This window comes from Cupressus sempervirens, chromosome 3 (assembly GCF_028749045.1).
Source record: "Cupressus sempervirens isolate cs-2001-9-10 chromosome 3, ASM2874904v1, whole genome shotgun sequence".
NCBI classification, from domain to species: domain Eukaryota; kingdom Viridiplantae; phylum Streptophyta; class Pinopsida; order Cupressales; family Cupressaceae; genus Cupressus; species Cupressus sempervirens.
The window spans coordinates 347,159,580-347,178,120 of NC_143120.1; the positions used below are offsets into that span (position 1 = coordinate 347,159,580).

Below are 18,541 nucleotides of genomic sequence, written 5' to 3' on the forward strand. Positions count from 1 at the left end.
TAATGTTAAGCACAGACTCAAAAACATTCAAAATCTCTGAATAGTAGTGTACAACAGACATGCCATACTTGGCATCCTGAAACTTCAAGAAACCAACAAACGATGGTAAACCCAAAATTCATTCTGAAGCTACTTACTACAACACTCCCTCTTAGCAAAGAAGAAATTTTCCAGATGCTCAAGTCATGGAGTCTCTCAACATGACACTCACAATGGCTACACCCATACGTGAGAAAGCAACACAAAAAATATCTTGGAGTCTCTCAACCTGATAGCAACATGGAGTCACTCAACATGATGTTTACCATGGTTACACTCACGAGTAGAAATGAATATAAACAAAAGTGTCCACCTTGAAGTCACTCAACACGATTTTGTCATACCATCATAGTGATCACCATGGCTAGTCCCAAGGGTGATCAAACACAAATGATGTTGTCATGGAGTCTCTCACATGATATCCACCATAGCTACTCCCAAAGGGTGGATCCACCATGGCTACTCCTTGAGGGTGGAATAAGGGCTTTCATCTCAAACTTCTCTTGCAAAAATGAATGCATTAACAAGGGATTACACCTCAAACTTCTTTTTCACAGAGAGGGAACTCATTGACAAGGGACTGCACCTTGAACTTCTCTCTCACTGAGATTGCACCTTGAACTTCTCCCTCATAGAGAAGAACTCAAAGCACCACATCAAAGATCATCTAAAAGCCGGGACTTCCTCTCAGTAGGGGGCAACATTCTCACAGCTTTTATTATCACAATAAATTATAATTGGCTCCAATAGTTGACGAAACAAGGAGCTTTTGTAGTCACTCTGCTACATGAGCTTGCTGATCCTCTCCAAAGGACTTAGCACTCTATGTCTGCCACTCAAGCTCCCTCTGAATCTTAATTCCTCTGCTTAGAAGAAACTGATCACTAGACAATCTACAATGTTTCCAGTTCTCAGCCTTATGCCAACAAACTGTGTCTCCATTCTTCAGCCTGAATGACTTCCTCACCGAACACATCAAATTCCTTCTCCCCTTGAATGCAATCTCTCAGTATGCTCCTCAATCCATCTTGGAAACATTTTAGAGAGATTAGTAATAGTTCAGAGTCAAAAACCTATCCTGAAGAGAAATAAACCAATGTTAGTTTATGCGATTCACTATTCCCAATGAATTCATGATTATTAGTCAAAATATCTCAACATAAAATACTTATCTTTATTATCTAATCTTTCTCACAAAATGCAGCAATCTCTCATTGATCTGTCCTCCGAACTGCAGCATGGAAATCGTGTTTGGAAGGATATCAGCTTCTGGCAGAGATGATTCACAATCTCTGAGAGGAAACCTGTTACAAATAGACTTGCTTCCAAGATATGTATATATGCCTAGAATTATACTCCACAAAATGCTTTAGTCACAACAGAATACAAAACACATAGATCTCAACAACCACCATCACGATATCTAAGTCTTTCTTTAGAACCTACAGCATAATGAATGGTCTGTCCATAAAATTCACGTTACCACCAAGAAGACTCATGCAACACACCCAGACAGATACCTTAATCACCAAGCAGGAAAGAATATACATGAAGGCAGATATCTTTTCCATAATGTAACAATTAAGATGTTCTATGTCTTCCTGTGGAAAACTCACCTTCTACACACACAAAATTTCTAGAATATTGAACAATACAACTATCTTCTACTATCCATGCTGAATACCATAGACCATACCATCTCAACAATAGAAAAAATAATCATAATAAAATACACACGGGCATCTACTGGCTGAAATTCTCAAAATTACTCTGATGAACTTTTACAAAGAATACTCTTACAAAATTTCTCCAAGAAGAATCAGAGATAAACAGACATCTACCGACCAAAATGCTCAAAACTATTCTGACAAACTTTTACAAAGAATACTCGGACAGAATTTCACCCAGAAGAATCAGATTAATACTTGAAGTACCTCCAAATATTAAATGAGCTCTTAATAAATATACCCGACAGCTCAACAAGGATAATGCATATGCCCCAGCTGTAAAACACATATGAACACCTCATATTCTTTTTCTTTTCGTCTCCAAATCTGTTTGAAACAACCCAAACACTCAACACAGCTCTCATTCTTCCACTCAATTGGGACTAGGGATGACTACCAGTTGCAATCCCATATCTTTTAATTGGAAGTCCGAGAAAATATTCTCTGCCTGTTCTCCTCTGCCATTCTATCCTCCTGCGGAAGACCTTTTGCCTTCTCAAATGGTGGTCTCTTTGCATACCTCATGCATACACTCCATATATTCTAGATGTGTGATATTCTTTTGTATTATCATTCTATGACTCCTCAAATTCCATGTGGTGTCTCTCCAACTGTCGAGAGACTGTTCATCAACAGCTGAAGTAATATCTTTAAGCACAGTGATAAACATTCACAATCGCTGAATAGAAATGTACAGCAGACAGGACATACTTGGCATCATAAGACTATAAGAAACCAACAAAAGAACATAAACCCAAAATCCCTTTTGAAGCTATATTCTTCAACACATTACACACTGGCAAATTCTGGTAACGGTAGTGCTCCGACAATAATTTTTGTTAGTGTTTAAATATTCACTAATTATACTTTATTTAAGCTGACTTAGAATAATGCATTGCACAGTAGTTTGCATATGAGACACCTAGGAATTTGTACCTATATTATGCACATGGTGTAGGAAAATTCCACTTCACGTGGTGATAGTTGTTATCCAGTTCCACCATATGTGTGAGAGCCACATTTAGTGCACCTGTCACATTATCATCCTCATTATATGACACATAATCTATTGCATAATGGAGGATGATACCTTATCATAGTCTGTTATTGCCTTGCCTATAAGCAAGCCTATTATTTACTTTTTTATTTTGTCTAGTATGTCAAGAGTGATAATATCATTCTTGCATCTTAAGACAATTGTCTTTCCATTCTCTTATGGAAAGTTATCTTGGTCATTCATTTGATCTTTGGGGGTGTTGTAGAGTCACCTAAAACTCTAACATAGTATCAAGCTCTCTAGGTGTGAACACCTCTTCACAAGGATTGCAATCTTGACTTGATTCAATTGTGGGTGCAGAGCTTGGGCATCACTATTGTGTTTGGATGACTATTTTCGTGAAAATTGACTATAAATTTGCCCATATTTGTTAAAACTCAAATATATGGCATTTTTTTTGTATATGAGAGCAATACGGCCTACCTGCACAAGCACAATACAATTTGACAACAATTTTTATTTTTCCTGCAATTTTGTATTTTATTTTTTTTGTAGTTTTTTATCATATTTTGGCAAAATTTGGGTTTCTGTACACCTGTATATCCAGTGTTTTGTACTAGAGACAGAGTTTGTCAGAGTTTGGATCCATATGGATCCATATATAGTGAACTTAAGTGAATAACTAGGTCAACATCCCTGTGGCTATGGGGAGAATGGTTGACAGCAGTGATATCATTGCCGACAGTCAACACAAAATTGACGTTTGCCATGCGGCCCAACACTCAACCACTGTTAGTGGACACACTCTGCCTAATCCGCGTCTTCATCTATCAGTCCACAAGCTGTTTGTAACATACCAGTGCGCTGTATAATAGTTCCACATTCACTGTGGCAGATCCATTGCCCTTGACATGTAGCACAACATTATAGCCTGTCCACAGATAATAGAGACCGAGAAATGTCAGTAACCAAGTGGCCTTGTGTGGAGAGAACACACTCACCGTCACACTAATTGCAGATTGATTACACACCCAGTCAACAACTTTTTTTTGCCACATGCTCCTTTTCATAAGAATAATTTTGACCGGCTTCATGTCAAACAAGGATCATTTGTCTGTTTTGCTGCAAGGGCCATACAGCTGTCAAGTTTAATCGGTTGGATTGCTGATGTCATCGATTGGTTTGAATATTCTACCTTCACCGTTGAAGTTTTTGAATTTGTACGCCAACTTCAACTGTACATATCTTGCTCATTTTAAGTCCTTTTTTCAACCTATTTTTTTATTTGGGGAAGAATTTTCTAAAGTTTTCAATGGTTGCATTTAGTTTTTTATTTCGGTGGCTAGATTTATTAGATTTATTAGATTTTCATAATTGTACTTGTCTAATCTTGCATTTTGCAACTTTTGGAGATATGTTTGGGCACATACAATAACATTTTTCAGGTGCATTTTATTTTGAATATGCTTGATTTTTCATCTACTTTCCAGATCTGCAATCAGTTTTCAGTGGTTTGGAGTGGAAATATCACTTTCAAAAATTAACCATTTTGGGGCTATGTATGCACATGGTTAATTCTTGGTTTTTATTTTTCTGATTTGTATCAATGAGTTGGAGGAGTTATCAATTGTTTTGTATCATTCTTTGGTTGTTTAATGGATTTTCAAAAGTCCAAATGCTCACTCCATATAATTACCGTGAATGGAAAGAATCTGTATACAATCAGTTTTATTGCATAGAATTACATAATGTTGGATTGCATAGAATTACTTTTGGGCAGGATCTAGAACCAATCACAGGTGTTGTGGAAAGGAGAAAATGGTTCGATCAAAGGGATAAAGCACTCGGGTCTCTTAGATTGTTCATCTCTCTTGATTTGCTATATCATATTGCATCCTGCACACATCCTCATAATGCTTGGATAACCTTGGAGGGGCTCTATGGTAACCCTGATAGAATGAGAAAATTGAAATTGGAGAATGAGCTCATAAGTCTAAATCCCAGTGACAATATTCAAAACTCTTTTTTTTAATGTTTAGCTATTAGATTAGAGCATTTCAATTGTGACATTACTAACAATGATGAACAATTGATATTATCTATTCTTTCCAAGCTAGGTCTTGAATATTCAATATTTGTTTCTACATTCAATGATACTATGGGTGCTCTGTGTCGTGCATACAAAATGCCTTCTCTTGATGTGAATTTGCAACTCAGCTCACAAGGGAACAAGAAAAGTTGGCACACATAGGTCAACTGAAGCCTTCAAAGCATCATGCACTTTCTTGCAAACCACTCACTCAAAAGGCTTCCAAAGGCAAAGGAAAGAAGCAACATAAAGATCCTAAGTCCATGAGAAAGGTGATAATTCTACTTCACAACATACTTCTAAATCCATGTCCTCTTCAAGAGAGGGATCATCTAGATGAAAGAGGGAAAAATGTGCATATTGAAGTTGCCCTTATCAATGTCTACTCGTACACACTTGGCAGCTTTTCCATATAAATCATCATCCAAGGATAAAGATAAAGGTCAAACATTCATAGATTCTACACATCCTACGCAAGGCAAATGATTTCTTGATTTAGGTGCTTGTCATCATATGGCATCTTCTATGAATACGTTTTCTTCTATTGAGCCTTGTAATCCTCCTAATATTTTGATGGGTAACAGCACATACAAGAAGTTTTGTGGTAAGGGTTCTATTCCTATGGGAGAGGGTAAATTTAATGATGTTCTCTGTGTTCCATCCTTGACCACTAATCTCCTTTCTATTTATGAAACTACTCACGGGGCATACGATGGAATTATTGAGATCCTTCTTGATTATGTCTATATTGGGGACATGGAGACTAGAGATATCATAGCTATGGGAGTTGTTGATCAAGAATCATGGTTATATTCTTTTTCACATTTCGTTGTTGATAATGATGATGTTCATGATGTTCCCACCCTTCTACTAGGGGATGTATCCGAGAACTTTGGACACTTGAATCATTGTGCTTGAGGAAAGTATTGAGATTTCTAATCCTCTACCTCCTACTTCTTTAGACTTGAGTTCTATTCAGCAGGATGATCATAGAGCTTCAGATCTTGTAGTGTGGGATGAATGTATGAAGTCCTTGGGGTTCCTTGAGTACTCTATCCATCCATGCATCTTGTGTGTTTTTCATCTTTCTTTTTGGAGGGCAGTTTTTCCCATGAGGTTCTCTTTCTCTGCTTTATGTGAGATCACATTTCATATATTGATTGCATATTGCACATGGGTACCTATATGGCCTAGTAGCCAGGGTCTATCTTACATTGTGAGTTCAAGTGTGTTCCCCTTAGTTACACTTAAGCTATGTTACCAAATTCTACCTTGGCATGCCCAAAATCTGGTCCCATTCTTGCAAAAGGTTGGTCCTTATCATGTTCTTGCAAAAGTCTGTCCAAATTCTGTTAGATGAACCCGACACAAATTTTGTAGTTTCTAAGGCAAATTTGCAAATCTGCAGCAAGACCAGGCTAAATTTTGCCAAAAAATGATTTTTTTGTACTTTGTTAGTTTGTTTTGGTCCATCTTAGTCAATCCAATCCTCCAACCCTAGAATAGACCAGAAAAAAAGCTACAAAGAGAAAACATATGCTATTTGGACTAAAACACTAATATATACACCACCACCCACACACACACACACACACACACACACACACACACACACACACACATATATAAGTGGTGGTGTATATTGCTATGTTGCTTTACTATTAGCATAGTGGTGTATGAACTCATTTTCGGCCGTATACATATACATATCATACATACATGTATAAAACATACATTTTTGGATAGATGAACCCAAAATGAATTTGAACCCATCCCAAAAAAACCTTGAACAAATTCCGAACCTGTATCTCGAACCCGAATCCGAATTGGCAACTTAGCACTTAAGGGGAGGTGTTCGCGGTATTAAATGTTCACTAGTTACACTTAAGCTTAGGATAACGCATTGTGTAGGAATTTGCATATATACTAAGTCCATGGTGTAGAAAAATTCCACTTAGATGGTGAGAGGTGTTATCTAATTCTACCTTATGTGTGGGATCCTTCTTTAGTGCAAATATCACATTATCATCTTCATCATGCAACACATACTTCATTGCATAATGGAGGTGATCCACCTTCGGTAGACGTGTGATTCCACCTTGCATAGGTGATCGCTTTTTACAGTCTTGTAGGGTCTGTTTGGTTCGTGGAAGATGACATAAATTGGCTTTTTCATTATCTGGATTTGAATTTTTTTGCATTTGTTTCAAAATTGGCAAAATGGAATTAGAATAGAAGACTTCTAATTTTGTCTCAAAACCAAGTTATCAGACTTCCCACTAGCAACTAGGAATTGAAACTCAAAACCTGGTTATGCTTTTTGAGGAGTGTAAAAACACTAGATTGGACTATTTTTGGAGTTTGTCTTCAACTCCAAGCTTTCGCATAAAAAGGTATCTTTCCACTCATCCCATAAAAACAATGTAGCTTTGTATTGTGAAACAAACAATTCAAGTAAAATCCCAAAAATAGGAATGAAGATTTGCAAAACCTTGATTTGGCTAATTCGAGATTTTTAGAAATCTTGATTTCTACAATTCTATGAACCAAATGGACCCTTATTGCTATGCTTTACTATGTCCAGAATGTCTATTATGTCTTTTAACAATAATATCATTCTTGCATCTTAGTGCAATTGTCTTGTCATTCTTTCGTGGAAGTTATCTTGGTCTTTCATTTGACCCTGAGGATGTTGTAGAGTTAGCTAAATCTCTTAACATTTTTAATCTTGCATTTCTGCGAAATGATAGTGTGCCATGCATATGTTCGTGTAGTACATCCAATGAGGAAAATTGGGCACAACAATTGTGAACTAAGCACATTCTACTACAGAATCATTATATTCATCTCAGCATGGCTAAATTGTGATACTATCTTTCCTTATGCTAAAGAGGAGTCTGTGTGCAATGCGAAATTGCAAGATTGTGTGATATTTGACACAAGAAAACGAGGAAGCCCAATTGTTAAACAAGGCCACCAGCCCTTCCCTCCCCACCCCCCCGCCTTCTTCAATCTGCAGAAATGCATTTGTGTGGTCCTTTTTATCAACATTGTCATGCTGCAAGAAGAATCTAAACACTCTTTCAATTTATTTTCTAACTATCATTGAACTCTTCTTGAAGGTCTCCTAAATTTTCTGGGCAATACAATCATTTCGTTTCTCAAAATGTAATTTTAGATAAAGTGCACCTTAGTTCACCTCATTTGCTAGTATTTGCCCTTTTTGGAGGCATTTTTATTTTAACTTTGTTAGGTGAGCATGTCTTTTATTGTGTTCTTCTATCCTCTTTAGGCCTTGAATATTATAAATTTTTGGGTATCTTAACCTCTAAATTTAGCTTTTCCCCTTAGAATGATATATCCTCTTTCTCCCAAGTCCAAACTGTGATCCTTATCTTAAACCATAGTTGGAAAACTCTAACTTGGCAAAAACTTGCCAAGCCCCCGAAAAAATTCCAGAAAAATTCAGCTAGTTTTAAAAAAAAGGACTTGAGAAAAGCTCGGGAACCTAAAAAATAGCTTAAATTTGATTAAAACTACATTTTTTTACAAAATTCAATGAGAAGATGCATCCAATGAGTTAATTAATGATAACACAAAAGAAACAAGCAGAGTTTAGATATATATATTTTCCTGAGGAATGTTGATGGCAGGAAGCAAACTAGTAAATAGTTCCTATAACACTAGAAGTAAATGCACCATTGTAGTTAGTTTCTATAAAACTAGAACTAAATACATCATAGTAAATAGTTTCTCAAAAACTAGAAGTAAATACATCATAGCAAAATAATCTGAGCATGAGCTTAGCAATTTTGCCCTGCATCTTGGGTGTGAGCAAGTGGTTGAGCTAAGTCTGTCAGGATTCAGGAATAGAATTGAAACCAAGTGGTTTGGGAGAAAATGAGTTAGAATAATTAGTTTTTCTAGCTTCAGTTTGACCTAAAATAGCCAGGACAGTTTGTGGGAGATAACACTGCATAAGACATGCTGAATCCTGAAATTTGGCTAAGCCTGATTTTTTTTGAAAACCCCCAAAATCTAGAATCTGCATTCTAACTCCTATGAAGCTGAAACTTCTCTCAAACATCCTAACAGTATTTATACAAATTTAATTTAGAAGTATAAATTGAATAATTTATTCAACTTATACTTAAATGTTATAATTGGGTAAATCCTCTTGCCCTTGAGCTGCAAAAATGACTAAACAATGCTTTAAATGCAAACTGATATAAAAAAATGACATTTTTGGGCGTTTGACCTCTAATTTCATGCAAGGACAAGTTTTTTCACAAAAACTTGGCGATTAATCTGCCATTTTTGGTAAAAAAACTCTGATTTTTCACCAGCCGAGTCATGAGTAAACCCGGATAAAACTCGCTGGTCCGAAAAACTTGGCGATCAGTGGAAACTCATCGAATTTTCGGCTATTATGCCAACTATGTCTTAAACATCACATGTATTATATTGTCTCTCAAAATTTCAAGTGCATTTCTTTACACATTGATTAGTATTTTATCTTAATAGCTTCTAACACAATCTCTTTCTCCAGAAAATGGTTGTTCGGAAAACAAAAATAGAATTTCATGTTGATTGTTGTGGATTCGTGTTTTCTAATGTTTGATCCAACTATATTTTTTCTGTTCATTTTCAGAACTTCCAAGTAGTAGCACAATATGTGGCTTAAATGAATTCTTTTGCTTTCATTGTCTAAAAGTAATGGTTCTGTGTTGTATTGTAGTCTTTATTTGTTGCTCATGCCATGTTTTCTTTGTTGTGATGCTTTAGGTTATCTTGTTAATTTGGAAGATCAAGAGGGTTTAAAGCAGATTGTGAATAAGCATCCTGCATTTGACACAAACACATTGCCTGCTGAGAACATAGACCCAAATCTTGGCTCAGATGCATCACCTGCTGACTTGGCTTCTAACTGGAATATTGCAGAGGCAGAAGATGACCTTTTTTTTGTAGACACTATTGGTGAAGGGAAAAGAGAGAAGGACTTGGAATCTTTAGGTAAGTCTTTTGTCCTAGCTGCTCATGGTATGGGGAGCATAAAAAATGATGCAAAGAAAAAGAAAAAGAGAAAAGGCAGGAGAAAAGAAAAAATCAACTTTCAAAGACATGTACAACATGATGTGCCCACAAAAGAAAATCGGCCACAGGAATTGGCCTCTGATTTGAGCATGAGTGAAGAGAGTGACTTGGAGTCTTCAGGCGTAATCAGCCAAAAAAAATTAAAGACTGAGACACAAGCCTTAGGTGAAGAGTAATGGGTAGTTTTGATTGTAAAATTATTTGAGCATCTAAGTTACCACAAGTTTTACCATTCATCATGAGGGGCATCATCAAATTTCCTGGAAGAACTAATTAAGGCATGAGGGTTGTGCTAGAATGCAACATTCCACAGAGAAGTATGACGAAACGTCGTGATTTGGAGTTCTTCTCAAACTGTATTGTCATCCCCTCCTGCAAGTGGGCTATTTAAGATGCTAAATCAAATTCCTTAGCAAGACCTGAGAAATTTTTAAATCTTAGCTTCAATGAGAAGTAAATATTTTTAATTGTGTTGCTCTGGCACCTTTTTTACAACTTTATTACTTGTAATATCTGTGCCTCAGAATCTCTTTCCATTGAGTCTTCAGTGCTTAATTCTGGCATTATCTGCATCATCCTCCCTGCTGTTAATCATTTAATTATTCAAACAAAGTTCTTGCTAAATATTTTCCAATTCTTTGCGAGATCTGTGCAATGCATGGTACAATTGGACCTGTGCTTTATCCATCCAAGATGATTTGTGATAAAGGACAATGGTCAAATATTTCTTGTAAAAGACTCAAAAGACAAATTTAAAATAACAGAGCCACAGCATGCCAACAATAGACCCAACTTGATGTTTTAGGTGAACGGTTAATCAAGCTACTGAGCGGAATAGTTCATTGCTGCCCTTTCTAGCATGTAAATTTGATTCAAGTACTGAGCCTTAGTTTCTCTTTGTCAAGTTGTAATCGTGGTAGCTTACAATTGTGGCTTTTCCTGTACATTTTTATTCGGTAACAGAATTTAATCGCATGCTTGCTCAGATGGACAAACTGGTTAAAGAATTTAGTACATTTGCAATGCAATAAGTGTTTAAATGAAGGCAATGGATTATCTTCCCCAAAAGGAAGAGATGGCTCAAAGGGCACCAAAACAAACGGATAACCTTTTTATTGAATGGCAGAATTTGCCTTTTACAAATATGGCAAATGTCCCATTTCATATATTTTTTTAAGTAGTTGGTGGTTGATTGGGCAGGTGACGTGAATTATTTGGAATTAATTTTAAAATATTCACCACAAATAATTTTTTTTTGGAAAATATTAGTCACAAATTACTACCCAATACTATAAATTAATCTAATATAAATCCCTACAAACATATGCTATATTTACTATTAACTTGATTAAGTTGAAATTAGTTACAATTATTATGCAAATATAAATGTAACAATTAATTTGAAGAATTAGGTGGTTCAATAGTTCTTGTTGATTTAATATTCAATATTTTTGATAACACTACTCGTAGTTGTGTCTTAAAATTGTTAGTGTTATGAAATCTATTTGCTTAGATATAGAAGCCAACCAACCATGTGATGCCATATCAGTAAACCAATAAAACATGACTTACACGTGTAACCCTCATCTTTTTTTGGGGCCTTTCTAGGCACTTTTGTCAAAAACATATGTTGATGCCATCCTATTATGATGATGAGATTCTGAAACCTTAGACATAGACAGCCGCTTTAAAAAATTGAAAGCGATTTAAAATCTCTATATAGGATCAATATCTTTTTTAGAAGGAAGCGAGGAGACCATCTTAGAAAGGTAGGATTAAGATTAAGTCAACGAATGGGGGTAATCCGTTTTTTATATCATTAGATTTTTTGGGTAGATTTTAGCTGTTGAATTTTTGACCATAGTAATTATATATTATATTTCTCGTTTGTGTCTACAATGATCTTAATGTGTTTATGGGTATTTCAGTTTTGATAATAATATGGTCTAATTAGTTTCATCCCTGCAACATACTGGGTATAATGACATCCCAATGGATTGAGGTCTCACACTACATCCAAGTGAAGAATCTAGCATTGGTATTGCACACATTTAAATTGATTTTTGTTCATATTTGCTTTTAATGGAAAGAAATCTTCAACACTTCGGTTTTGCATCACCAAAATGTCCTATTGCTTGCAAAGATGCATTGATAGAACACATCAAAAACTTACAAAATATAGATGCAAAACAAAGATGAACTTACAAATTTTTTTTCATTGTCTAATAATAATCCAGAAAAAACCTAATTTTTTTGATTGCTCAACTTCTAATAATGGTTTCATGTGGAAACCTAATAATAGGTGCATATTTTACCAATATGTTTAGTTAGGGGTGAAAATCTCGTTACATAAGGTATGTTTTCCATCCCATCCTCATATTGTAGAGAGAACAAAAAAATCAAATACTTTTGGTTTGTGTAAGATTACTCAATCCTTGCTCATCACCTATAAAATTCATTATAAAGTAAAACGAATATAGTTTTATCATAAAATTGTAGTGCATGTTTGTCAATTATATATGTGGAAAATGTCTACCATGGTTGAATAAACTTTCTATGTAACTATGCAACAATTCTCTTAGGGCCCGTTCGGTTGTAGGCATAGGAATTGAGGATAAGAATGCATTTTGAGAATAGGAATGGCTATTCCAATAACAACTATTTTTTGGAATGGACATAAGCTCATTTTAGAGGCAAAATGAGAATATATATTCCTATTCCCTATCCTAATTAGTGCACCAAACAAAAACTAGAAAACATATTCCTAATTTTTATTCCTATTCCAGCTACAAAACATACCTAGGAATGGAGAATAAGAATGCAATATTGGGAATATGAAAGGCTATTCCAATAACAACTATTTTTTGGAACGGGTATAAGCTCACTTTAGAGGCAAATTGGGAATATGTATTTCTATTTCCTATTCCAATTGACGAACCAAACGAAAAATAGAAAACTTATTCCATACTAATCAAGTATAGTGTGATAACTCTCCAAGAAAAAAACTCAACCATTAAATCATGTGTTGTAACCTCATAATTTAATCTCCTAAACGATAAAAGGTTAAATGTTACTTAATGAAGTTATATTTTTCTTCACTCTTGATTAAGTTCCAAGAGTACAACCCCAATACAATCTTGGTTGTCATGAGAGCACAACACATATGAATGATTGAATTCATAAAATATAGTTTAAGTCCATTGTCAACATAAAGTCAAATCAAGGCTTTAGTAATTGTTTAGGTGTACCTCTTATTCCAAAAGAACATACTTAATTCACATCAACACATTCAAAACAAGCATAAATGGCAAAATTAAATCATTTGATCTTGATCTAGCTAATCTTGTTAGTTAAAAAATTAGAATATTTTTTTTTATTATATAATCTTAATCTCATTATTTGTCTCAAACAAGACATAATTAACATTAGTTAAGAATAACATTTACTTAATAGACAACTTTGCGCTCCCACTCTCGCTTTACAACTCTTACTTGCCATTTTTTCTTTTCAAAATTTGAATAGCTGCTAACTCTGGGGAGGAATCTACCTCCCCACAATTTGACCCTTTCCCCAATGCACATGCTGATCAAACTCAAATCGACCCATGAAGATTGCATAAAGTGTTGGATGTTACTTCGTTGAATGGTAACAATAATAAGGGCATAAACAAAGAATCTTGCGGTGCATCAGTTGCTTCTTCGTCTGCTAACTCTGGGGAGGAATCTACCTCCCCACAATTTGACCCTTTCCCTAATGTACATGTTGATCAAGCTCAAATCGACCCATGGATATTGCACAGAGTGTTGGATGTTACTTCGTTGAATGGTAACATTAACAAGGGCACAAACAAAGAATCTTGTGGTGCATCAGTTGCTTCTTCGTCATTTTTTTTTTCAAAATTTGAATTGCTGCTAACTTTGGGGAGGAATCTACCCCCCCACAATTTGACCCTTTCCCCAATGCGCATGTTGATCAAACTTAAATCGACCATGGAGATTGCACAGAGTGTTGGATGTTACTTCGTTGATTGGTAACAATAATGAGGGCACAAACAAAGAATCTTGCGATGCATCAGTTGCTTCTTCGTCATTTTTCTTTTCAAAATTTGAATTGCCGCTAACTCTGGGGAGGAATCTACCTCCCCACAATTTGACCCTTTCCCTAATGCACATGCTGATCAAACTCAAATCGACCCATGGAGATTGCATAGATTGTTGGATGTTACTTTGTTGAATGGTAACAATAATGAGGGCACAAACAGAGAATCTTACAGTGCATCAGTTGCTTCTTCATCATTCTTCTTTTCAAAATTTGAATTGTCGCTAACTCTGGGGAGGAATCTACCTACCCAAACTCAAATCGACCCATGGAAATTGCACAGTGTTGGATGTTACTTCGTTGAATGGTAACAATAATGAGGGCACAAACAAAGAATCTTGTGGTGCATCAGTTGCTTCTTCTTCATTTTTCTTTTCAAAATTTGAATTGCCGCTAACTCTTGGGAGGAATCTACCTCCCCACAATTTTACCCTTTACCCAATGCACATGCTGATCAAACTCAAATCAACCCATGGAGATTGCACAGAGTGTTGGAAGTTACTTCGTTGAATGGTATCAATAATGAGGGTACAAACAAAGAATCTTGTGGTGCATTAGTTGCCCCCCTCTAAAGGAACCTCAGTTGAAGGAAAATTGCCTCTCTCCTGTGGCTTCTAGGACTAGTGTTAAACAAAAGAAATCACGAGGAGGCAGAGGAGCACCCTTTTATGGAAGGGCATCAAGATGTGATAAAATCCCTAGGGGGTTCCCATAGATAGGAAAACTCTTTCTCTCTTGGGTCACTTGGGGAAAGTGAAATTCCCTCCATTGGTAACCTATATTTATCCCCTAAATGGTGGTGATTGAAGAAGGGTGGACAAACACCTCTATTGGGGAGAAAGGGATCAATAAGATGAATACCAATATTATCCTTATAACCTCCACTGGTGGGGTATATGCAAATGAAAATGCTTGCAAGGTGCAACATAAGCAAGGTGAAATGACCACCCAAGTTAGAGACATGTAGCCAAAGATGGCCCCAACCAAGAGTCCTCTCTTATCTCCTTGTAATGAGGTGGTTATTGAAGTGGTGGCCAACTCAAATATCCTTATCCTTGATAATAAACCAACCCCTTTTGGAAATCTTGGATAGTGTGAGGCCTTAGTAGACCCAAAAGAAGACTAAAAATAAGAAAGTTGATGTAGGAACCGAGAATAAAGTAGGAAGATCACATGAGAGAGTACTTAGGTATAAGGCTATGGTGAGGGAAATTACCAGTGATCAAGAGTTGACCCTAGATGGTAACTCCCAAAAGAGAAAATGAAGTTTCTCTTGTGAAACATCTGGGGATAGACAATTCCCCAAAATAGCTTTCTATAAGATAGTATACCTTCAATTTAAAAGTTGATATTCTATTACTATAGGAAGTTAATATGTCATATTAGACCTTTTCTATGATTTCTAATAGATTATGGCCAGTTGCATCCTACTACTTTGGAGCAGTTGGCTTTTTTGGGGGAGCATCAACTATGTGGAACCCAAATAAGGTGGATGGTGATGCATATGTTTTTTCTTAGAATTATTTGGCATGGTGACTAGGACTCTAGCATCTATTCAACATCTATGCCCTAATACTATAATTGGTAGAAGATTGATGTGGGATGAAATTGCAGAATGTATCTTGTGGTGCTTTATACATGATTTTCAGAGGTTTTAACACCCCTCTATTCCCCTATGAGAAAATTACATAGACAATGTGGGTGATTTGGCTAACTTTATCAACATTATAGGCCAATTTTATCTTGAGCTACAAATGTTTAATAATAGAAAAGGCTCACATCTTATCTAGGTTGGTTTGACTTATACCTAGCTTCCTCAAGATGGGATATTGGGTATAATAACTCAGTTAAAACTCTGCCAAGGAATGACTTTGACCACAACTTTATGCTTCTCTATTGGGTTGATAAGCCTTACTCTTGGACACTTTTTTAGATACAAATTTATGTCGACCTCCTACATCGGATTTAGGGATCATGTTTAAAGGTGATGAACTACCTCAATACAAGGATCGACTATGCCCAATATTTTAAAGAAGGTGAAACTAATTAAGAGGAAGTGGAAGGATGAAATAAATCTACATTTGAAGATATCTTTAAAAAGGAAAAAGAAACTGCTCCAAATTGGATAAATTCCAAAACCTAATTGCCTCTAGAGACCTATTCCAATCCCTTCACATAAAGAGGAGTGTAGGAAAATGTGGAAAAGAGGAAATCTCTTGGAAATGAAGGTTAACAATTCAATGGTTAAATGAGGATGGTAGGAAATCAACCTTCTTTCATAGAAAAGCTAGCAAACACAAAAAAGAAACACCATTAAAGGTTTGATGAGTAAGCATGGAGAAGAGGTTAGAGACAAAGCTAAAATTGCTCAGATTGCTCCCAATTTCTTCATCTAAATGTATGCTAATAATGATGATAGGAACTATGATGAGTTGGCATACTTTTGAGCCACCTTCCAAGTTCCATAGAGATGGAGGACAACAAGAAACTTCTCACCCCCATCTTTGAGGATGAGGTACAAACTATTGTATATTATATCGGTGCTTACAAAGCCTAAGATTTAGATGGATTTCCTCTTACATTCTTCTAGAAATATGAGGATATTGTCAATTTTGATGTAATGAGGGCCACAAGAGATTTCTTTATGATTGCAAATTGTTGAAGAAACTGAATAATACCTACATTGTTCTCAGGATCCTAAAAGTATGTTTGTTTCTAGACCAATCAACTTATGTATTACCATTTGTAAGATTTTTTTAAAGGCAAAGAAGGATAGGATTAATCCAATATTGGACAAGTTTATCAATCCTAATAAAAGGGGATTGTTTTGGGACAACAAATCCTAGATGCTGCAATAACTACCTACAAGATTAATCATTCTATGGACAAATACGAAAATCTAAGTATGAATTTTAGCCTTGATGTAACTTAAGCTTATGATAATGTTAATTGACATTTCTTTTACATTTAACTTCTAAAACTTGGCTTTGGTGATATATATGTTAATATTATTTGAGAATATGTTGAAACTATTCACTTTTTAACTCCTAGTTAATGGGGTGCTATGAGGTTTCTTTAAGGAGATAAAATACACTAGATAAAGGGTATTTGGATAGAATAAGAAAATTTAAGGAATAAAAGTAGCCTTCAGACTACCTCCCTGTGTGTTGCAACAACTTCCTAATGACACTTTTCTCTTGGGTAATCCACTGTAATTAAGACCAAATAATTACAATACCTTCTATTGGACTATGAGATAGCCAATGGACAATGTATAAACTACAAGAGAAATAATCTTTTCTTTTTCAACACCAGTGGCAATTTATAATCCAAAATGCTTAAAATTTCTAGCTAAAAATGATAAATCCTCCCAAGTACCTATCACTCCCCCATAATCAAAGAAGTAACCCAAATCTCTTGGAACACAATTTTGGAAAGGATTAAAAAATTGGCTAGGTGGAAAGACAAATTGTTGAGTAGTGTAGGGAAATTACAACTTTCTACTTCCTCACAAAGTGTCATAGTTTACTTCGTGTCCTTATTTAAAATATTTGGCACAATGATCCAAAAATTGGAGAAACTCTAGAGGAGCTTCTTTTGGACTAGTCTTGAAGAGAGAAAGACAATGTCCCTCATTAATAGGAACACAATTCATTGGCCTAAATCTATGGGTGGCCTAGGAATAATAAGGTTGTCAAACATGAATAGAGATTTAATTTCTAAGACTGATGGCTTCTCACTATTGGCCTTGTAGTTTGGTGTAAAATTATGGAGGCTAAATACTTGAATCTTCCATACAAAGATTGACTCAAACAAACTACCCACATGATCTAAAACCTGGAATAACATCCTCAAATTCATGACTGTTGTAACACCTTGAGAAATTAACCTATTATGTTATAATGTTTAGTGAACCATTTAAAAATAATAATTAGACAATCAAGGTAACAATGCAGAAGTACTATACACATACACATCAATCACATGTAAACAATTAGAAAGACAGTTTCTAATCCTAAAGAATTCCTTCACATTGAGTCACATTTAGGAAAGTTTTATTAATTCATTTTAATCTTAAGTTGTGTTTCCATAATCATAAATGAATAAAAAATGCATAATCTCATAGACAAATACAAAAGTACAACTGATATAATGAAGTACATCCAAAATCCAACATCCACTACACATGTTGTAGGATATGTAATGATAAATACAAGTACACCAAAATACAATACATCATTCCATAGGATCTCAAAATATAGGATACATGAATACATAAATACATCAACTGAATGAAAGTCTCCAAGATAAAAATAAGGATAGTGCACTGCATCAAGGAACATCCAACATCGGTGCTAATTAATGGTGATCCCAAATGGTAGAAAGTTACTACTTCCTGACATCATGGTAATCTAGCTAGGCACCGCATCCATTGTGCATGGGAGATAATGTATGATCCACACATGAATATTAAATCACCAAATCAATCCTAGGTAA

At 35.4% G+C, this 18,541-nt stretch overlaps 1 protein-coding gene across 1 annotated transcript in view; it reads left to right on the forward strand.

The window, feature by feature from the left end:
- The window catches only part of LOC149566408 (SNF2 domain protein), a 49,149-nt gene extending 38,736 nt beyond the window's left edge, over nucleotides 1-10,413 (forward strand). The window contains exon 5 of the mRNA XM_089819767.1: nucleotides 9,638-10,413. Within this exon, the coding sequence (XP_089675893.1) occupies nucleotides 9,638-10,122 (485 nt within the window). The 3' untranslated portion in view covers nucleotides 10,123-10,413. The remainder of the gene's footprint in view (nucleotides 1-9,637) is intronic.
- Nucleotides 10,414-18,541: the final 8,128 nt, after the last annotated feature.